Below are 23273 nucleotides of genomic sequence, written 5' to 3'. Positions count from 1 at the left end.
CCTCTTGGGGAAAAAGACATTCAAAATTTATTTTCAAACAGACAAACAGCATCAGCAGGTCCTACAGGGGCTTCTCCATGGATCACACATTCACTAGGCGCTGTGAGCTCAGCAGTGAGAGCCACCGGTGTGTTCTCCGTAACAATAATCGCGTCACAGTGTAAACAGGCGCTATGACTGTGTTCACGTACAATTCCAGAAGGAAAGGCACAACTTGGCAAAAACTTTTTTTTTTTTTTTTTTTTTTTTTGGGATCCTAAAGTCAGGTGCAATTACTAAGACAAAACTTTGGGTAACAGTCTTGATCCACGTTTTAATAAGGGCCTTCCACACAGCGGGGGAAAAAATCCTCAGCCCCAACATTGGGTCCTTCTTTCTCCCTCCTCATTCAACCACCAGAGCAATGTTTCAGCATTTGCTCTACATTATCACATGCACAAAGGGGGATTTCAAAAAGGAATCAAAGACATCATGAATGTCTACCTGTTCCCACCAATTAACTCTTAGGTTTAAGACGGGGCCTGGGAATACTTCAGCGGTCATAAAATAGGAAAATAGAGACTATGGCTACTAAAATAAAAAATAAATGAGGTAGATAAATTAAAGCTTTCACACCCAGGACTTGCCTGTTTCAACTTCGTTGGCCTTCATGCAACTCAGGGAAAAATAAAAATCTTCATTATTACTTGGCATAAGTTGCACTGGGGAAATTGGGGGAAAAAAAAAGAAAGAAAATGTGAGCCTGTGATAGGAAGTACGCCCTTCCATGAGTTTCTTCTTGAGAATGAGAATGCAGTCCTTCGATAGAGTAGGCACTGGCGAGCTACATCACGTCCCCTGAGAATCCCCGCACAGGTGCCACCTCTCCTGGTGTCAGGGAAGACGAAGGAATCTGGACGTGTGGGAGTAGCTGGCACGCTTGGGGCTTCGAATGAACTGTCTTTAAATAAGCAGCAACACACACATCGGCTCCCTAAGGACTAAAGTAAGTCCACGCGAGGCCATCCTACTTAAGGTTCTAAGGTTTTGTTCATTCTAGAACCTGAGGATTTTTGTTTTTCTTTTTCTTTTTTTTTTAAAGTACATTCAAAAACAAAACAAAACAAAACAAAAAAGATGAGCATAGGATTGGAGGTCATGTAAAAAAGGTCCCTAAGTAGAGGGCAGACCATGTCCATCCACCTGCACATGCACATATGGTTGCCCTGGAGGCAAGTGTACCCCCCACCCAATTAGGCTAAGTAGTTGTCTCTTCCGCCAGGGTGCAGTAAGTTCCAACTGTTCCACCTTGAAAGAGGCAACAGTCTTTGGAAAGTCACTCTAGGTTGTACAAAGCTTCTACGTATACATATAGTTTGTCGCAAGTAACAAAGCTACTTTGCAACACCCGCTTCTTTCCAAAAGAAAAAAAAAAAAATTCTAGTCTGTTTTGGTATACCTATTTTTGTTTTTCAATTTTTCCTTTTTTTGTTTTCATCTTTTTTTGCAAAGCAGCATAGCAACAACAATCGTGATTGTAGGACTGCCCAAGGTCGAGGTCACAACCGTAAACATCATTTGCATATCAGAAAAAAAGAAAAGAGGAGGTGGGTTCTTGAAGAAAACCCAAAACCAGAACCAGCCCAGGAACCAGCCATTTCACCTGGATGGGCACTTCCTGCTAGCAGGCAGGTCCTCCTGGGGCTTAGCTGACGCTTAGCTGACCGCGATCTTGTTTTCTTCCAGGAAGTGAGGGAACTGGTGTTTGGCGACGCTGTCAGGAACTCCCGGCTTTTCCACCTCGGCACTGCTGCCCGACTGGGAGCCATCCAGCTTGGAGACAGTGGCGTTACTCGCCACAGAGCCGGCCCCCAGGGAAACGGGCAGGGCGGGAATGCCGCCGCTCTGGATCACGGAGATCTCGTTGTTCTTCATGGCCAGGCCGCCATTGAGCACGCTGGTGTACTGGTTCCAGGCCACGGGGTCCACGCGCACGGAGGGGGCCAGGATCTCCTTGGGAAGCATGTCGGAGACTCTCTTCCCCTCCGTACCCAACAGGGCCATCGTGTTCTCGATGGCCAGCTTCCTCCCGCGGCGAGCCGAGTTATTGTTTGCCCCGTGTGTCATGTAGTGGACCTGCGGACAGGACAGAGTTTTCAGCCAATATTCTACTGCTCCCCATAAGACCAAACCAGCCTGTGCGTGGCTTTGGTTCTACCCAAAGAGAGTCTCAATATGCTTTTGTGTTTAGAAAGTAGATTATGTTTAAAAAAAAAAAAAAAATCAAATACAGGGTGGGGGAAGCAGAGGATCTGGCAGTGTCTGGCTAGCGCTCCCGCCTAGAGCAACCAAGGCGGTGGGTGTGTTCTTGTCTCTGCGGTGTGCACTCTGCAAACACGTGCTACCTGCCAAGCACTGTTCCAAGTGTCAGGGCCAATATTTCTGCTATTCCACCTGTAATCCCAGTAGCTTAGGAATTGGGAGGCTGAGGCAGGAGGAATGCAAGTTCGAGGTCAGCCTTAACAATTTAAAAGGCCCTCAGCAATTTAGCAAGACCCTGTCTCAAAATAAAAAAATAAAAAGGGTTGGGGTTGTGGCTCAGTGGTTAAGTGTTCCTGGGTTCAATTCCTGGTATCAAAGCAAACAAACAGAAATCCAGCTGGGAAAGCCACAGAAGGCCACAGAAGGTGAGAAGTAGATGCTATTCAATGAAGAATTTCCGAAAAAAAGACCCTACTACCTCTCACTGATCCTTTCTTCAACCTGGATGCTTTCCATAATTATTTTTCTCCTACCTGGATTTCAACTTTTCAAATCATTCTTCGCTTAAGAGTTTAAAAGTCCTTGCACAAGGTAGCAGGTTTCTCGGGCACTCGGCACATCTTTACTGACACCCTAGAGACCAGGCCACCCCATGGGGCAGAATGGAAGAGACTGGTTGTGCCTTGCTAGCTGCTGCTGCTGGCTGTAGCTGGGAAGGCTCTACTTTCAGAGCACTTGGGTTGTGCGCCAGGACTACCCTGGAGTTGTCATTACCGCCATCCCAGTAGCCAGGGAGACTGAGCCACAGCAAGCTACCTGCACAAACAACCAGCAGCTTGTACACCAATGAACCTTTTACTAGTTCTAAAAGGTGACGTGAGAGGCTGCTACCACGAAGCTCTTACCAACTAGATTTAAAAAAATTAAAAGAGAATCCCTTTTGCAATATGTACTTTTAATTTTTAAAATGATATGCAGTCTCTTAGGTCAACTTTAAGATGAGTTTCGACCTTAATTCTAACTATAAAGAAGTGAACCCATCTACCCATGGGGTGAGAGAGAAAGATCCAGAGGGATGCACCTTGCTCAGGGTTAGACAGCAACCAGAGGTGGGGCCAGGTGGAACACCACAGACCCCCTGCCCATCCTGCAGGACTCCTTCACCCCTGACACGGGCAGCTCCTGCCAACAGCAGTGATACAGACCACCCTCTGCAAGGACCCAGCTTCTCAGCTCCGCTGCACGGCTGTTAACCTGGAGGTTAGTTTGTTTTAAACTCCAGTGCTACCGGACACATATCTATATAATACACATATTTAATCGCGGCATGTATCTCAACTTATCAGGCCCAGAAACAGAAGTCCACTGCTCATCAAGCCTGGATGGTTATGCCAACACGTAAATGATCACTATTAGCACACAACTAACAACAAAGACATCTGTTTGTTTCCAGATTCTATGGATCTACTTAGCTTTTTCTTTTTTGTTTTTTGTGGCTGCACTGGGGATGAAACCCATGACCAGTCAAGTGCTACAGCCCCAGCCCTTAACTATTGTCAAAAGAAATTAGGGCCTATCCAACACTGGAGGGTAAAGTAAACTACCCATTCTGGATTAAGACAGGAGCATTAAAGTAACAATAAATCCTGTCTGGCTTCCACGTAGCATCCCTTATAAAATTCATCACTTTGAAATGCAAAAAAAAAAAAAACCCAAGACCAATTAGACATGAAGCTTTCTTGTCTCACAGAATGCAAGAGCTTTTCATTCAAGATGTTGTTATACAGAAAATTCACTTCTTTTAAAAAGATATTTCAAAAGCCATCATCTATGAGATGTGCTTTATACATTCCCTCACTTTTTAATTAATTTATTTTTTTGGCAGTACAGGGGACGGAACCCAGGGCCTTCCCCATGCTAAGCCAAGTGCTCTACCACTGAGCTACACCCCCAGCACCTCCCAGGTCTTAAATGGAATTTATCGGGCTGGGGATGTAGCTCAGTGGTAGAGCATTTGCCTAACATGTGTAAGGCCCTGGATTCCATCCCCAGTACCACACATACACACAAAAAATATTCCTTCAATGGATTTATCGTGAATCACACCAATAAGGAGATGCCAAGCCCCATCAGAACCTACCCTGTGCGGCGAGACCCACCTTCAGGTTGCCTTTGGTGGTAAAAGCTCGCCCACAAATGTTGCACACGAAAGGCTTCTCTCCAGTGTGCGTGCGCTCGTGGATCTGAAGGGCACTGGCGGATGAGAAGTTCTTCCCACACCGCGTGCAGCCATGTTGCTTGGCCTGTCGGCGTGGCTGGGCCGCTAACAAAGGTGTCATGCCTGGGGACATGGTGGAGGGTCCTACAAATGTGCCGGGAACTTCAACTTTGACATAGGTGGGCTGAGCTCGAATAAACGTTGATGGGAGGCTGCTACGACCTAGTGTGTGAGGGGAAGAAAATCCAGACCTTTATCATCCAGCACCCACTCATCCTCGGAAACAAGACACCTCTGAAAACAACTGCCCACTAAACCAGTGGAGAAGGCTTACAGGAAGCGACACCTCACCAGCAGCTTGCCTGTGGACTGTTCATCTGCACAAAGAATGAATGGAACATTGACCGTTTCAGTATGCATCGAAGTGTGGGCAACCCAGGAATACACGTAACTCAAGTTCAAGTTTCTGCATCAAGAGTTACCTTTAAAGCATGCCCAGACGCTACCTTTCTTTGATTCTATGATGCACCTGTTACCCTGTCTTACCATTAATGACATCAATACATGCCCCAAATTGATATGTACATTTAAGACAGGTTCACCTTCCCCATTCATAAGTGACTTGTGACCATTCCATTAGGGATCAGGACCTCAAAATCAAGGAACTATAGTTCATTTCAGGGGCCAAAAAGGAGTGCCCACTGCTATTGGGATTTGCTTAAGATAACCCATATGTCCCCTTAAGGTCAAAGACAAAAACAAAACCAACAAAAAGGATGCTTGTCCATACCCAATTTGCATAAACCACTATTAGTAAAAAGCCAGTTCATGGCTAGGACAGAGGTGGTTATTATGTCCCTCTACCCAAAAGTACAGAAAAGCTAATTGCCCTACAGAGGAGCTGCTTCGGGTCATATTCCGTGTGCAAAGTTCAACCCAGGTTCCTTTTTGATGACCTTGAGCCCACAATGGACATAAGTGAAATCCAAAGCTCTATCACCTTCCATCTCAGGGCGGCTGTTCTCGGAGGTCTCGGCCTTGCCCCCAGCATCGGGAGACCTGGACTTGATGCTTTCTGCTTGGCTATTGGCCGGAGACACTGCCTGGAAGGACAAGGTTTCCATGGCATCCGGGCTTCGGCTCTGATACTCCTGGTCGCCCATGAGAGAGGCTGAGTCGTTGGTCAGGCCATCACTCTCCACAGAGCCATTTTCTCGGCTGCTCTGGCGCTGCAGGCCCAAAGGGGCAGGACCCACTTTCGCTGGGGCATCTAGAGAAGCCATCACCGCGAACCCCAGGGTGGGTGAGGCCAAGTGGGAGCTGGGAAGGGGTGCGGGGGCCTTTGAGGAGCCAGCGGGGACATCCTGGGAGGTTACTTCCTCTACGTCGATGCTCTCGACTTCCTCATGACAGGTGGCACCTGCATTGCCACCCTCCCCGACCATCACGGGCTCAGGACCCGCAAAGTCACAGGGGCTATCTGGCAGAGGCGTGTTGGGGATCTGGCCGCCCATGTGCATGCGGATATGTTGCTGCAACATGACTGCATTGGTAAACTTCTTCTGGCAGATGGGGCACGAATGCTGGGTCTTTACAGACGTGTTGGCCCGGTGAACCCCGAGATGCGTCTTCAAGTTGCCTTTGGTAGAAAAAGCTCGGCCACAGATCTTGCACTGGAAAGGCCTCTCCCCAGTGTGGGTGCGGTAATGCATCTTCAGAGAGCTTTGGCAGCTTAAGACTCGGTGGCAAATGAGACATTCGTTAGGGTCGGTGGTGGCCTTGTCGATGTTCTCCACCAGCTGCTGTAACTTCAGCGTCTCGGACCCTGGCTCAGGGGTCCCACTCCCCTGGAAGCCACCAACCCTTGGGGAATTATGGCTTGGTCCCACCCCAGATAGTGTGGGTCCACCCTCACTTTCTGGAGAAGGCCCAGGCTGCAGGTCGCTGGGCAGTGGGCCACCCAGGAGGTCCTTGGGGTTAGTCCCTGGAGAGAGATTTTGAGGTAGCCCTAAGGAAGGGGTTCCTGTTACAAGGACAGGTTTGCTGTCTAAAGAGAGACTTGATTCATCTACAGGGACAGGGACAGAGAGTGCATAGGGGATGCCATTGCCTGCTGCCATTTTGTCCTGGAATTCAGCAAAGAGCTGGGGGTTGGCCTTCACCTGGGGGTGTCGGTGAAAGTGTACCTTGAGGTTGCCCTTGGTAGTGAAGCGGTGTCCACAGACAGAGCACACGAAGGGTCTCTCTCCAGTATGGGAGCGGAGGTGGATCTGCAAGGAGCTATCAGTCCCAAAAACCTTGCTACAGTACTTACACTTGTGCTTGTAGAGGACCGCCTCGTCTTTGGGTTTGACATCCACAGCGGAGATGTTCGGTGGCTTCCCTTTCCCTTTCTTGGAGGGGTCTAGTGCCACAGCAGAGAAAGGACTCTGGAAGAGCACAGAACCTGGGGCCTGAGGTAGCAAAGCACTCGGGAGGCGAGACATGACGTTCGGGATGACCCGCGACCCGTCGGGCTTCAGGGCAAAGGGTGTCAGCCCTGGGGACAGAGAGCCGGCAGTGGAAGGGACGTTGGCATGAGGTAGCTTGGCTTGTTTCAAGGCATCCAGAGACAGACCTTGGCTCCCGGCCTTCTGGCTGAGCAAGGCCACCGTGGCGGAAACCTGCTGGGACACGTGGCTGCCCAAAGTCTTCAGGGCGTCGGCCCCCGCCACGCCCGAGTGCAGGGCATGCGCAGCCCACATGTTCACCTGCACGCGGATCTGCTCGGTCAGCTGGATCTGCTGGAGCTGCTGCTGCTGCAGGCACAGGATCTGCTCCAGGACCCACGGGATGCCGTGGGCGCCCGGCGCCGGGGCAGGCGGCGCATCTGCGCTGCGCTGGTTCACGGCCACCTTGGTGCCCCGGAGGGCCTGCAGAGTCACGTTAGTGTTGGCCACTTTGCCTTTGGGTAAATAGCTTATGTCCTGGGGTGCGGGCGGCAGGGCAGCCTCTGCCTTCAAGTACAGGACCGGCTCCGCACCCGGCTTCTCCTTCACGTCGCCCGAGCTGCCACCGCTGCTCTCCCTGTGACCATCCTTACTGCCTGGGCTGGGGGGCTGGTGGCTCAGCACGGCCCTGGAGAAGTCCTCGGAAGGCACTGGCCCCTCGCCGTCACTCATGATGAGGACGGGTGAAATTTTAGTGCAATTCTTCTTATGTTCCAGGAACTCAGAGAGGCTGAAGAACTCGGCACAGCACTTCTCGCAGACGTGAGTCTCCTCCCGGCGCAGCCGCTTCACCATGCCCTTGTCCCCGCTGGCTTCATCGCCACTGCCTGGGAGGTTCATTGGAGCACCTGTGACAGGAGAGAAAGAGCTTAGACTCTGCCCAAGAAAAGGACGACAGGAGAGAAAGAGCTTAGACTCTGCCCAAGAAAAGGACGTGGGGTGACACCTTGGAAAGAACCACGACTTGCCATGATGGGCACTCCTGGGTGTTCCTAGAAGGCTGGGTCCAGGAAACAGAGGCATCCAGAGTCGGGAGGAACAAACCAGGCAGGTGTGGGGTGAATTACGTTCCCCCAAAAAATGTGGCCCAGGGCGCAGTGGCAGAGCCCTTGCCTCGCACACGTGAGGCCTTGGGTTCCAAACCCAGCACCTGTGGCAACTCCACCACCAACCTGTGCACGGGGCCTTATCACATAAGGTCCCTGTAACTGTAACGAGGGGGCCCAACCCTCACGCAGGCATCATTGTTTGGGAACAGAGAGAGAGAGTTGAGAGAGAATACAGCTCTGTAAAGGCAAAGGCGGGCGTGGATTATGTGGCCATGCAGTCAGCAGATGTCTCTCCCCCAGAGCCTCTAGAAGGAACCAAACCTGTTATCACCTACATTTGGGCTGGCCTGGCCTCTGTATCTGTGAGAGAATAAATGTGTTGGTTTGATCATCCAGTCTGGGGTAGCTGGTTATGGCAATCCTAGGAAACGACTCTAACTTATTCGATAATCCCCATCCCAAACCCCTGCACCTGTTCGAGTCAGCTTGCAGACGCAAACAGACACAACGAGGTCCATGAAAAGGACATTGAACTTGCTCAAATCATGGCTGCTGACCTGACTTCAGACCACAGGAAGTGAAAGGCAGTCAACGACTCATTCAACCAACACACCGAGCACCTGCCGTCCCAGGGCAACAAAAGCTTAATTAAGGGCACCAACAATTCTGATGGCTGACACTAAATTTGTTTGAAATACAGAGCACAGCATACTTGGGTGAACTGAAATAGGAAAGACAAGAAAATCCCGGAATATCTTCAAATGAGGGAAACACACTAAAAAAGTCTGCAATGCCCAAGGAAGACATGAACATAGAAAGACTTCACTGATCTCTCAGATTATGAAAAATCCAATGCAGTGTCTTGACATTTAGGACTTTAGAAGGAAAAAGAAGCCATTATAGAAGTGAGAAGTATGGAAGTAGGGGAAAGGAATGACGGACCCCCACACACATGCACTTACAACTTCTATTATAACAGAAGTTATAATAGAATTAGAATTCTAATTTTCTGAAATTAAACAGACGATTCCCAATCCAGGATCCTTCAGCCCATTATTTTTTCAACTTATGACAGTGCAAAAGCAACACACATTCAGTACTTGGAATTCTGCATTTGTGACCTTTTCCTGGGAATCCTCTCTTCCAATTCTGGGAACCCACAGAATCACCAGGGGCAAGTCAGATCTCCAGCAGCGCAGCGTGGCGTGGCTAGGCCGGGATGCTCGGTCCATTGGGTATAGGAACTGCATTCTCCACTCCCGATAACTTCAAGGTACCGTGGGTTTATCGGGATGTAATCCCACTAGGAGTCAAGAAACATCTGTGTACGAAAGCTAAGTCCTGGTTTAAGTCTTATCTTCTTAAAAACGACTAACCTGTGGATTTGGGGGGTAAGTGGATCCTACCCAGATCAGGGTTAGAATGAGCATACACATTCTAATTCGCCTTATAGGACTGTGCTCTAGCCAGAGGCCTGGGTCCTAGGAATCTGGAACTTGGGGAGGGGTCTCCGACCAACTCCCTGCCACCCCATCAGGCAGGCCCAACCCTAAGAAGGCCCTAGAGCTTGGGGCCTCGGGACAAAAGACACATTTCAGACCCAGCACCTCTGGGCTTGTGAACCTAACCCACACACACATTTGCACAAGCACACAAAGATCCACGTATCAAGTGTGAACGGGTACTTTCTTTTTTAAAGAGAAAATGTTGACAGCAGTGACAAAGGTAAATCCTGGTCTACCCACAGTGCAAAAAAGAGGCCTAAGTTCCGTTTGCTGCAGGAGTCAGGCGACGTAAGCTGCGGAACAGGACGTAACATGACTTATCTGTTTAAAATGCAGACTAGGTATGATGCCTACACATAAATCCAGGCAAGGCAAGGATCCGCACCACTTTCAAATAAACGCTTACTTTTTATGTTAGTAAACGTTTAGTGATCATACTTCTTAAAACCATGGATTTTGACTGAAAAGGCTTCCAATAGTTTGGAGGAAGGCTGGATCTTGAAGAACAGCCTTAATAAACTGACTTCATTCTTACAATTTCAGACTGAGTAATAACGTGAAGTTTGGCGAGGTGTGTGTGGGGGCCAGGGGTGGGCAGGGGCAGGCTCAACAGCGCCCAGCAGGTCTGCTTTGCTGGTGTAACAGGTTTGGTGTGGTGGGCTTGTCCTTCAGAGCAGTCTGTGAGGTAGGTAAGTAGAAACCTGGATTCAGCGAAGTGATGAATTCAGTTGGGAAGGACTGCAGAGCAAGGTCACCCAAGCCCACCTCACCAACCACGCTTCACCACCTACAGCATGTACTGTGGACCTGCCATTTATAACTATTTTGTCTCTCACAGGAAAGTCTGGGGGACAGTGTTGGTTAGGAATGTGGGTCTGGGATACTTGTTACTATCACTTCTGAAACTCCAAAAAGTGTCCCTCCTTCCAACATGCATACATTCCCCCTTCCCTTCCTTTCTTTGTGGCACTGGGACTGAACCCAGGGATGCTCTGCCTCTGAGCTATAACCCCAATTCTTGATTTTTCACTTGGAGACAGAGCCTGCTAATTTTCCCATGCTTATCTGGAACTTTGCAATCCTCCAGCCTCAGTCTCCTGAATTCTGGGATTAGACGTGTGCCACCATGCTGGGCTTTGTGTGTTCCTCCCCCACTCAATTCCCTGCAGTCCTGGGAATCGAACCCAGGGCCTCATGCCTGCCAGGCAAGTTACACCCTCAGCCTCAGGAAGTGTTAGGACGTGATGCCACAGGGCTACTTCAGGGATGGTTCCATTTGGTGGACACAGCACAAATACTTAAGGTCTCAATACCACTCAAACTCAGTTCCATATCAAGAGTCAAGTTAAAAAACAAAGGAAAAAAAAAAAAAAAAAAAAACTCATTAATTCCCAGATCAACAGTATCCATATGTACAATTCAGGAGTTTGAATGCAGTGCTTATGGGTATGTAGTGTGTGTGTGTATGTGTGTGTTGGGGGGGTGATAACTGGAACGATCTTTCTGGAAGAGTCATTTGGGGAACTATGTGTAAAGAACTTTTTAAAAAGTTTCTCTGGGGAGAAGACACCCATAGGTAGTGCACACAAATGGACGCAGCTTCTTCGGGGAGTTATCAGGCCACATCTTCATTTGAGCGTAATTCTCCTTTGACTCAGCAATTCCTTTGTTAGGAATTTACTTCCCCTAGGCAAGGGTATTTCTTGCAGCATTTCTCCTACTAACAACAACACAAATGGACACGCGCTAGACCATCAGGAAGTTTCTGGTTAAATGAGGATATACAAAAGACGAACACATTGTATCCTACCAAAACCAAGTAGACCCTTCCTCCATAAAGCGACTGCCCAAGAGTTATTTTGGAAGAGAAGTAAAGGGAAGAGAACAGGATGTGTATACAATGTGCTCCCCTTTGGGCTGACAGAGAAAGACAAATATGTACACTGGAAAAGGTAAAAATGATACAAGAGAAAGTTGCTGGTATCCACCCCCTGGAGGGTGGATCCAGGAACTCGGTGGAAGAGAAAATGCTAAACTGTATCCACCTTTGCCCCACAGCTTCCTTTAGATGGGCATCAAACACAGTCAAAACCTGCAGCCTCTCCTCAGGCAAGCTAACTCCTCATGTGTCGGCCTCCCTGTGTTCTTTTGCTTCTGGAGATCCAAAGCTCCCACAAAAATGTCGAGCTCTCCACTCTATTCTTTAGGGCCCAAGCAAACTCATTTATCTTCAAGTCCACTTAACCAAACAAGCATCTTCTCTCCCATTTTGTAGATGTGGAAACTGAGGCTCAGAAATAATTAAGTGGCTCAAGGTGACATACAGCTAAGCTACATACAGAAAAGCAAGTACTGAATTCTTAGATACTAGTCAAGGAGGACAGTAAGACAAGGGACTTAGTCCCCCACCCCCACCATGGTACCGGGGATTGAACCCAGGAATGCTCTACCACATTCCCTCTGAGACAGGTTCTCCATAAATTGCTGAGGTTGGCCACAAACCCATGATCCTCCTACCTCAGCCCCCTGAGTAACTGGGATCACACACATGTACCGCCGTGCCCTGCTATAATTTCTTCTAGATCAGTTTCTTAAATTTTTATTTTTTATACTTCAAGGTTTTTTAATAGTTTCCCCATTTACCCTCGCCATGAAAATTTAATATCATAAATATACATACTGTGCTTCTTTGGAGTACCACAAACCAGACATATCAATAAATGCTTCTGTCCCCCTCCCTGGTAAAGATTTTAATAGCTTCGGGAGTGATATTCTCTCACTGAAGGTACATTCCAAAGCAGGATTTTTTGCTGTTGGGCAGAGTGCCAGGGATTGAACCCAGGGCCCTGTATGGGCTGAGCACGGGATCTATCACTGAACCACACAAACCGTAGCTCCTGAAGCAGGCGTTTTTTTCTTTTAAAAAAAAAATTTTTAATTGTGGATGGACACAATACCTTTTTTTTTTATGCATACTGAGGATCGAACCCAGGGCCTCGCAGGTGCCAGGTGAGCGAGCGCTCTACCCCTGAGTCGTGATCCCAGCCCCTAAAGTAGGCATTCTTAAGAAGGGATTCATGAAATTAGGAAAAAATACTTTCCTTAAGAACTGAAAATGGTCATTTGTTTTAATTCAGCATGTGAAGAAGATGCCACAGCGGTGTCAGCAGAACCTGTGACTGTCACAGAAACTACACATTTTCACATGGCCTTACAGTTGGTGCACCGACCTGACAATTCGGCGGGTTACCTGACCAGATGCTGATCTTGCTCCTTATTGTATTAGTAATTGTTACTTTACTGTATTAGTGAGTACAGGCCCCTGGGTACAAGCAGGGGATGCGTTCCAGGAACCAAAACTCATGCATGCTAGAGCCCTTATGTAAAGTAGCCTAGCATCTGCACATAACTTGGACATCCCTTTGCATACTTTGAATCCTCTCCAGGTGACTTATAATACCCCTAGTACAATGTAAATGCTGGGGACATCATTGTGTAGTGTTGCTTAGGGAGAAAGGGCAAGAAACAAAAGCCTGTGGATGGCGGACCCAGTGGCAATTTTTCCCCCAAACACTTTTAATCTGTGTGTGGTTGCAGATGCAGAACCCGCAGAAATGGAAGGCCCATCCTGTGTCACAAATGTCTTCATTTGGGGAACTACACTTCAGTCTAATTTGTTCCTTGGCATCCTACGTATTTTCAACGTGTGGAGAAGGCCTCCACGGCACAAAAAAGGTTAAGTTCCTCCGCTGGAAGGATCCACCGGTTCCCAGAGTGATTTACAGCCCGAAAACCAGCTGCCTTCACTGTATACACAAGCCCGGCTCTGCTGCAGCCTCCGAGCCACGGCAACATCCCACTTGAGTCTTAAAACAGCAGCAGTTCTGTTTGCCTGTGCAGTAAAAAGTACTTCTGCATCCACACCTCCACTGGAACATACTGGAGCGTATTTACCAAGGAGCAAGAGGACTCTGTTAGGAACAATGGCTGGGTATGCTTAAGTTAACCCGAAAGGAAAAAAGCAAAGTTCAGAGGGATTACACAGCAACTCACTCTTCCATCCCTCCACCCCACCCCCACCCCGAATTTTAGGAATGTTATCTCTCAGCATCTAGTTATCCAATAAGTTGGAAGAATGCAGTAAACCCAGCAGGGGTCTTAGATTCAATCACTGCCAAATGGATAGAAAATACTCCTGGTATTGTGAAGGAAGAAAGTTAATCTGCTAGAGGCCAATCGAATTCTGGAGACGCTAAAACGCTTAAAAATTAAAACCTGTGTATCTTGATAGAAGCATTATGACTCGAGCTTATCTGCTTTCTCATTCCTATATTAGAAGAATGACAAGGAGCAGATTATCTAAGGCACACAACATCTCAGCCTACCCTCCCCCACTGCCAAGATAAGAGCTTACCAAAAAACAAAAGGAAATTATGTCCCCAAGCGTTGAGTCAGCTGAAAGAACCCTGCTACCAGTTTAATTTTAATACTTAAAACTTGTAGATCGCAAATAAGATGCCAAATTACATTTCTACTTAATTAAACATTTTTAAAAGTTTCAATCAGTCTTGGATCAAAGTCCAGGGGGGCTCCGTGGAAAAGGAAGAAGATCGAAAAAGGCTGTTAAGGTGTGTGATCTATCTGCTCATGGAGGTTAGAGACATGCCCCATTTTGAAATTTGCAAACTCCATGAGGGCAGGGGCTTTGTTCCCCTCCTGGGGATCCTTCCAGAATGAAACCTGACGTGGGTGTGGGGAAAAAAAAAATTTTTTTTTTTTTTTTTTTTTTTGATGACAGTGACTAGCAAGGCAGTTCTTGTCTGGATTTAGAGGCTTTTAAACATGTTTAGAGTTTTTTGTTTTTTGTTTTTTTTCCTTACAGAATCAAAAGTACAACAGGCTAATGGTGCTGAGAAAGGGAGCTAATTTCTTGAATTCTTTCCCCCATCACTTTTTCCAGGGCAGTGAGGCCCAGAGAAACCAACCAAGCACCAACATATTTTCCAACTTGCTTCCCCAGGGCCTCTTCAGCTAAAGCTTGGAAGGGCATATTCAAAAAATTGAGAGGTTGATTACCAAACCCAGCCAGCTTCAAACACTAGGCATGGCTTTCTCATCTTGGAAAGAAGATAACCCCATCCACCACCAACTGCTCCAACATCACAACAAACAGCAACTCCTTGGATTTAGGGCAAGGCAAGGCTAAAAAACCAAGCAGGCCAGGCCCCACGGGCAAAGTCACCTCAACCTGGAGCCACAGCTGGTTGTGAGCATTAAAGACCCTGTACTGAGGTCCAGACTGGCTCTACCACACAGTAGACTATTGTCTCCGTGGAATTATTTCAATAAGCAGCACTACGTCTTCCTGACACAATAGTAAAACTAGGAACATTATATTTTTAACAAAAATTACTGATCACATTCCCAACACACTTCTACAATTAAAATCGTCTAGATAACATTTTATCACCCTTGTATAAGGAACCCAAAAGCTCAGGGGGAAAATAAATGAAGGTAGCCTCCTGTTCACGCCACTGAAGCTCAAACAACCAGACAGGAACATGGCCCCTGTGCTAATGCCTTAAAAGAAAAAAACCACCACCAACTTCCCTGGCACCCACCAACACTTCACATCTCAAAAGAGGAAAGGCTAACCATCTCCGGCCTCCCAAAATGGTTCCCCAGCCCCTACCTACAGGGAAACTCATGAACCAAACAAGTGTAACTGAGTTGAGCACAAGAGTTAGGCCTCCGTTCTTACAGTTAAGGAATGTATTAACAATGCAATTTATTTTTAATGAATAAAAAAGGGTTGTGGGCCAAATTGCAGTCCCCTCTCCCTTTTGGCAACTGAAGTTGGCCTGAAACCTCACTAAAGCCAGTGTAGGTCATTTTAGGAAGTTACTTGAAACTTGGGAATCTTAATCGTTGATGGTTGTAATCCAGTTTAGCACAAAGGGCATTTGAAACCCTTTTGAGAAAATGCTAATTTTCCTAAGTACTGTTAGCTCCCTCCCCGACCACCTGCAGATTTTTTGATCTGCTAATTATTACCCGGACTTCATTTTCCTCCCCCAAAAACAGCATTCTCAAACAGCGTGGCAAAATAAAGCCGGTCCAATTTCTTAAAGTCATACCTATCATCTATAATGAGATTGGTCAAATGCAAATATCCAAAAAGTCCCACTTGGGAAAACTACCGTCCCAAAGCGGCAACCGAAGGTTCTGCAAATTCATACTAGGATGGAGGAATTCTTTCTAAGAATTCTAAAACCTTGGGGATGAATAGCTGGCAGACAGCACTGGCGGAAGTCACTGGCAGAAATCCCCCTGGGGTGCCCATCCTGGGTCTAACCCAGCACTCTCCGAAAGCCCCCCCAGGCCGGCCCCACTCACCAGGTGTGAGCCAGTGTCTGCGCTGGGACCCGCCTCCCAGCAGAGGGCTTGGCTTCAGAACCCGCCTCCAGGGGGCGACAGCGCGCAACGCAGCCAGGCTGGTTTGCACCAACCCTATGGATCAATAGCGAACTCCCTCCCAAATCGCAGTGGGAGCGCACAGCCAGGCCGGAGATCCTAACCCAGCTCCGCTAACTTAAACTCCAGCCAACGTAAATTCGGAAGCCCTCCGGTAACAAGCTTTCCCGAAAAGGTGCAAAGCCCCACTTGTGCGCGCCCACCCAAAATGAAGGGGGAAGGGGAGGTCAGAGCAGGACCAGGGGAGGGGTCAGCGCCAGGAGCTCGCCCCTCCTCTCCGGAGGAAGCAGGCGGGCCGCGGGTTAACCCTTTTGTTCCAGGTGGGCCAGGCCACGAAGCCTCTCCACGCTCCCCCCAGCCCCCAACCAAGGCACAAAGGGAGTCCACCCCGGGCTCCTGCGCCCTCGAGTGCGCCCTGCCCTGACCATCAGAAGCCCCGAAAACTCACAGCCGCCCCCTTGGGCAAGCCCGTATTTTTCATTTACCCTGGAAATTTTGTTTAGGGAGTGGGGGGACGCAGTGACTTAGTTTAACTATTATAAATCTGGAAAATTACATTCCTTCCCCAACAAAAAGGAGGGTACGGGAACCAAGAAGTCGCACCGTCTTCTCCGGACAGCCAGAGTCGGAATTGGCCTCTTGGTGTCCGGGGCTGCCACGCACAGCCCATCAACTGCTGGGAAATTAGAAGGCAGGCGCTGAGAAGGCTGGAGTGCCCCCTCCCCCCACGCATACGGCTCAAAATTTATCAGGCGACAATTTGGCGGGCCGCGACCGAGAGGAGATAGTGGGAAAGCGACTCGCTCCTAAGCCTCCTCGGCTAAGTGACCGGGAGAAGGGGAGTTTGCCCCCGGCTCCCGGCCGCACTGGTGTCCCGCACTCCTCTGGCCCCGGAGGCGCTGGCCGCGGAAGCGTGGGCCGGCTCAGCCCCGGGAACTCGCTCCGGCCGCGACCGCCCAGCCCCGGCCCGACCTCGCCCCTTTCACCTCGCGGGCGCACGTTTGGAGAACCCGGCTCCCCAGAAAAAACGTGCCAGGAGCAAGGCGGGTGCACCACCCGGGGCTGCCGCGCGCCGGCTGCCCGGTCCCCTGGGGCCAGCACCCCTCGGGTTGCCGCGGTTATTTTTAGGAAGTCGGAAATCAAAGATGGCTGGAGGTCAGGCCCCGAAAGGTTAGGGCGAAGATCGGAGGCGGCGTAGCCTCGGGGAAAGGCGAACACCGAAAAAGGGAAAAAACGCGAAAGGGGCAGTAGAGTGCTCCTCCCCACCAACTCGCAGGGCGCTCCTGCCCCTTCCACTGCGCGGGTGGCCAGCACCCCAAGCCCTGCGGGTGGGCAGAGGTCGCGCCCCCTCCCCCACTTGGCCTGGGAGGGGCGCGTGCAACAGATCGCCCTCCTCCGGGGGGTCTTCAGGGGTGCGCCCCTCCTCCAGCCTCCTACAAAGGCCCCCAAGGGGTGGCGGAGAGGGAGGAGAGCCTTGGGGTCTCTTTCTTTTAAAAGCGGCGCCAGAGAGGGAGGGGGAACCGAAGTTACCGCGGGGGGGAGGTTACTAGTTAGGGGAGTGGAACCAATTAAGAAAGAAGCGGAGGACCAGGAGAGGAGAACCTCTGGGGCGAGCGGGCGACAGCAGAGAGTGGGGGTCAACTTCACAATAAGAGCGGAAAGAGCCGGGGGTGAAACTTACACGAGAAGAAAAAAAGTGTAAAATCTGCACGGACGGGGGAGGCGGGGGAAATGAGGCTGCCTCCCTTCCCTGAAAGGGAGTCCCCAGAACCGGGTTCCAGAATCTGCGCTGGAAGCCGCCAGCTCCCCGCAGCCCGCGCCCTCGAGGGTCCCGCGAACGTCCGGGAAACTCCAGTGCGGCGGCGGGCGCTCCAGCCCCACTCACCCGGCTCCCCCGCCGCCGGCGCCGCTGGGGCCGCATCTGCAAACTCTGGGGTCGCTTGCTGCCGCGGCTGCTCGCCCTGGTCCTCCTCCGAGTTGATGTGCTGGGGTTTCGCCTGCTTGCGCCTCGACATGGTGCGAGCATCGGGGCGCCGGGAGAGCCGCGGTTATTTGCCCTCTCCGCCACAAATTCCTGGAGTTGGGAAATTTACCCCCCTTAGGCCCGAACGCGCATGTCCCAGTAATTATTATTATCAATAATGCATTGCGATTTATCATGAGCCCTGACAGCTGATTGGCCTGGGTCCAAGACCTCAGAGATCATTTAAATAAGCCCTCATTGATCAGGGAGGGGCGAGGCATTCTGGGCTTTGTAGTCCGGCCCTACATGTGACAAAGGCGTGTTCATCAGGGGAACTCAGCTAATTAGCATCCGGGCTCAGATTGGCTGGGGCGTGGACGAAATCAGAGGGGATCCATCCTCGCTCCAACTATCTGAGTCCTTGGAGAGGAAAAGGGGAGAATGTATACTTACCAAAAAACGAGAGGCGTTCATAAAAGTTTTGGAACAGGGGTGTTTGGTAATGCGCTCCAAAAATTGAGGTTGATATCCACCAGCTGATGAGGGAGGTCTTCTCACAGTGAAATACTTGGGTTCAATTCCTATGTCCACAAACAAACAAACAAAAAAAACCCCAAAAACAGAAACCCTAAGACGTGACCTGTATGGCCTTCGTCTTCTTGATTGACCCGTTTAAATTGCGTTTAGTGACTGCGGAAGAAGGGTGAATGGTGCTTTATTCAACTTCCACTCATCGCAACTCTTAAAGTGGCCCTCCAGCGTGCCAGTTCACATAACCACTCACCATTGATTTATCTTCTTTAAACGCTGAATAATGCCCACCCCCCCGCCTCCGGATTCATATTCACAAGGATTGGTCTGTAGTTGAAATGTGGACTTGGTTTTTTTTTTTTAACTTTAAAATGACTGATTACTAAATATAGAAAAGACAGATTAAAAGTGAGCATAGTTACAGATAATATCAAAATAGCAAGCAATTGCATTTTTCTCCCATGAGCCACGAGTGTCTTGATAACATCATATTTTATTACTGAGACAATGCTCTTAAATCTCTCATGCAATCACAGTGGGCACTCTCAGAGTAACTGGGTGTTACTAATTATCATTGGGTTTTTTTGCAATGTAGACTTTATTACAGAAAAGATACATATTTCAGAGTGTTTGTATCATACATGGGGGTGCCTGGAATTTTCTAAAGGTAGGTGTGTGTGTGTATATGTGTGTGTGTTTACACCAAAAACCTACATAAATTTAATTTGGCCCAATACCTTGCACAATGTAAATGCTCAATAAATGTTGAATGAATGATAAAATCTTCATTCTTCGAAGTCTGACGTTTCCATGATGCCTCTAGGCATGCATTTCTATTTGACATTTACTTCATTGTAAGGGACTGTGCAAATATAACCCTTCCACATTTGTGCATTGCATTTTCTTGATTAGTTATTCCGCAAGTTCTTAGCTTGTAAGAGGTGCTTGCAAACTCATCAGGAATGCAAGCGAAATAAAATGCTGGGCTTCGTAAATGTGTTCACCTGGGTGTGTGGACAATCCAAAGCAGAAAATGTCAGCCTGATCACGTTTTTGATATTGGTGCTATCAATAAAGCCTTATTCAAGAAAGGCTAACTTCCGATTTTTGAGCCACTGCTTGAAAGTGTTATATATAGTTTATGTAGGTTGTCTAAAGTGAATAAGATGGAATTATAGCCAGTGATGGAAGTGGATACTAAGAATGTGTTTAATAGTACATCAAAGTCGTTTAGAGTTCTGCTGCTGAGTAAAAAGGCTAATTAACTCCTGCCTTGCCGACTAATCTACTGATATTCCCAACACCTTTTCTGTGTAAGGTAGCGTGGCAGGAGATGTAAGTTACAAACCTAAATGACTGTACAACAGGTTTATAGCTCAACGCATGCTAGAAGTTTAAGGAAAACTTCATGTACAGTAAGGTTGTTGGTATTTATTTTAGTAGGTGGTAATTAAAATATGTTACCCATTTCTGCTAAAATTGTAGCATTTGAATCTCCAAGTGATGATGATAATTGCTGGTAAATGTAGCAGGCTGCACAAAACGCACTTTCTCTTTTTATCTTCAGAAGGAAGATGCTGTTGTTTTCTCTGTTATGAAAATAAGGAAACTGAGACCAAAGGACATGAAGTGGCTTAATCAGGAAGTGACTGAGTTTGAAGGATCCCCAAGTCCGACTCCGACTTTCTATGACATTCGGTCCCGTCATCCAGTTACAACTGGCCATAGACCTGGCAGGGAAACAAGAACAATTGTGAAGGAGGAAATCAAAACTGTCCTGGGAAAACCTAGGAACTTGGAAGTCACTCCGACACGTGACCAGAAGTTTCCCTCAAGTGAAAACTGCTCATGAATGTCATATCCAGAAAAGGACACAGTCCATATTTTGCATCTACCTTTAACGGGACAGCCACAGCCAGGAACTATGGGCAGAAAAGGAAGGAAGACCCTGGAGCACAGAGGAGGGTGCATGAGAGCCAGGACGAGGAGAGTCCCTAACCAAGGTTCCCATTTCATTGTTCAGCATTCCCTAAGCGACCAAGCGACCTGGGTGGCAAGGGATTTAGAGAAGAGAAATGATCTGAGGCCAGGATGATACTAAACTACTTAATGTCTTTTGTTAGACAACTGAGTTTTTAAAGTCCAGTCCTTTTCATTGTTTGTTCCAGAAAAGAATTTTGGGGAAATGTGCTTTTTGATATATTTTTCAGCAGTCCATGAATACTGAGGCTTTACTTTTTCATCCTCATTGAAAGTCTTTTTTTTTTTTTGTTTTTTCAATTTCCATTTCACTGATGGGGAAATGAAGGCCCGTAGCTCGCTCGGGCCCTGCGAGCACTAGCAGATGTGTGCTGAATTATGAATTCAGGAACTTTCTGGTTAAAGCAAAAGTTCTCACTAGAAGGCCAAGCTATGTCTGTCTACAGAACTCAGTTCTTCTTCCTGCTAGGCGATGTCTTTCTTCCTGTGCGTTACCTCCCTTTGCCTGGCCCACTCCCAGTTCAAATCCCACCCTCCACCCCCCAAAAAACCAGCCTTCCTCCATCCAAACTAGGCGCCTCCTATTACCGCGGTGCCTACAGAAGCCAGTTCTCTCCTTTCATAGCATATGCTCTAATTCAAAATTTGAGACAGATGTCACTGCCTACAGACAGTCCCTGATTTAGGATTTGATGTACGATCTTTCCACTGTATGATGGTGTGAAAGCATCAGGATTTCAGAAATTGACTTTAGAGCCCTCCCGTGCTCTCCTGAGGTGCTGGGCAGCCACAGGGGACCCCGGCTGCCTGTCAGCCATCAGCTCAGGAGAGGAAAATGGACTGTGTAGCCAGTATTTTTGGATATTTTGTGTTCACATCCCAGCATACCTATAGAATGCCCATCTCTGTCTCCTGCTTCTGCTGAATTAAATGCAATTTTGACTTATTTATTTTCAATGTATCATGGCTAGATGTGACCCATCCTGAGTGGAGGGGCGTAAGTACCCGTCCCTTGTGTCATCTCTACACTGCAGGCTACACCAGGTCATGCAGTGGACTTCACCATCATGTCCCGGGCACCTCTATGTAGTAATGGAATTCAGAAGACCCAACCAGGAAATATTACATCAGTGGTGGATGATTTTGGGGGTCTGAAAATAAAATAAATAGTTAAAGGCAATGGTCGATAGAAATGTGAAGTGGTACAGCCCTTTACAGAAAACAGTCTGGCAATTTCTCAAAATTAAAAAGAGAATTGCCAGATAACCCAGCAATTCCATTTCTGGGTATATACCCCAAACAACTGAAAGCAGAGTCTCAAAGAGATCATTTGTACTTTTGTTCATAGTGATAGTCTTTACAATATTTAAAAGGTGGAAGCCACCCAAGAGTTCATCAACAGATGAATGGATAAGCAAAATGTGACCTATAATACAATGGAATATTATTCAGCCTTGGAAAGGAAGGGAATTCTGACATGCTACAATATGGATGGACCTTGATATTATGAAATAAGTCAGTCATAAAACCACAAATACACATGATTCCACTTATATGAGGTACCTAGAAAAGTCAAATCCACGCAGGCAGAAAGTAGAATGTAATTGCCGGGGGCTAGGTAGTAGGGCAATAGGGAGTTATTTTTGAATGGGGGTCTGGAGTTCCAGTTTTTCCAGATGAAAAGTGATCTGGATAAATGAGTGGATCTTAACTGCTCTCATTAGAAAAACAAAGAAGTTGGATAATAATGTGAGAGGATAGACACATTCACTTGCAACACGTAGGTGCCTTTTTACTATGCATATCACATGACATTGAAATTTATTCTTTTAAAAAGGAATCTCGAGGGGCTGGGGCTGTAGCTCAGTGGTAGAGCACTTGCCTCACATGTGGGGGGCACTGGGTTCAATCCTCAGTGCCACATAAAAATAAATAAATAAATAAGTTATACATTAAAAAAAAAAAAAAGAATCTAGAGATTGGTTGACCAACAGTGTGAATATACTTGACACTTCTGAGCAGTACACTTGAAGTTGGTTAAGATAACATTTTATACTAAATATGCTTTATTAAGATAAAATAAAATGCAATCATAAACTGATCTGTGACGTGCACACCTGTATCAATTGACTTAAAATCACTGAACCATACACTGACCGTGAGTGCATTTTACCATCTGAAAAGCACACCCAGATGAAATTGTTTTTAAGAGGTAGCTAAATATTTGGCCATGTCTATGGGACTGCGAGGACGGCAGCTGCATGGGTGTGTTTTCCTATGGAGGATTCCCAGCATCTCCAGCTGGAAATGGCTAAGTGGTGAGGTTGGGCCTATAAATCATGATCTGCGCCTGCCAGAGTCACCCCGCTTTGGGTCTCCATTTGCTTGTGCCAGGAAGCACAGCTGACTGACTTGGTAGCTGCTGCTGCTTTGGTTTGGCAAATGCAAACTTTGGGTTTGGGACGTATAGAGTGGCCTTCTCCTCAACAGGGACCTTCCTCTGGGAAGCAAGGGACTCATTGGTCGGGTCCCTGCCCACCTGCAAAGGACGGCTTCGTGTCTGGAGCGCAGTCCTCAAATGCTAAAGATTTAGACGTGGAGCTCATGCTGCCTCTGCGATCCTGCTGAGAATTTAATAGGACTGACTTGTTATGGGGCCAAATGTCCACTCTTGAGTGTCCTGGCCCTGAGCCCTCCTGTTGGCATGATTTACGATTGTGGAGTTGGCTAATTGCAATAATCGCCACTTAACTGGTGATGTCCTCTCCCATTCCCCTTTTGGATATCTCCCTGCCATTTCATCAATTCCAAATTGGTATCGAA

At 47.9% G+C, this 23273-nt stretch overlaps 1 protein-coding gene across 2 annotated transcripts; it reads right to left on the bottom strand.

The window, feature by feature from the left end:
* Nucleotides 1-1496: 1496 nt before the first annotated feature.
* Nucleotides 1497-17991, bottom strand: Sall4 (spalt like transcription factor 4). Of its 2 annotated transcripts, none has more exons than XM_047541504.1 (4): nt 17862-17991; nt 5460-7796; nt 4401-4681; nt 1497-2115 (listed from the first exon to the last, which is right to left on the bottom strand). In XM_047541504.1, exons 1-4 carry the CDS (start codon nt 17989-17991, stop codon nt 1696-1698), a joined length of 3168 nt encoding a protein of 1055 aa, XP_047397460.1. In that variant the 3' UTR covers nt 1497-1695. The 2 variants fall into 2 exon arrangements, with proteins under 2 accessions (XP_047397460.1, XP_047397461.1); XM_047541505.1 differs by having other exon boundaries at nt 6774-7796.
* Between the last annotated feature and the right edge of the window lie 5282 nt (nt 17992-23273).

Source organism: Sciurus carolinensis, chromosome 2 (assembly GCF_902686445.1).
Source record: "Sciurus carolinensis chromosome 2, mSciCar1.2, whole genome shotgun sequence".
Taxonomy (NCBI): domain Eukaryota; kingdom Metazoa; phylum Chordata; class Mammalia; order Rodentia; family Sciuridae; genus Sciurus; species Sciurus carolinensis.
This window is presented reverse-complemented; position numbering and strand designations above follow the sequence as displayed.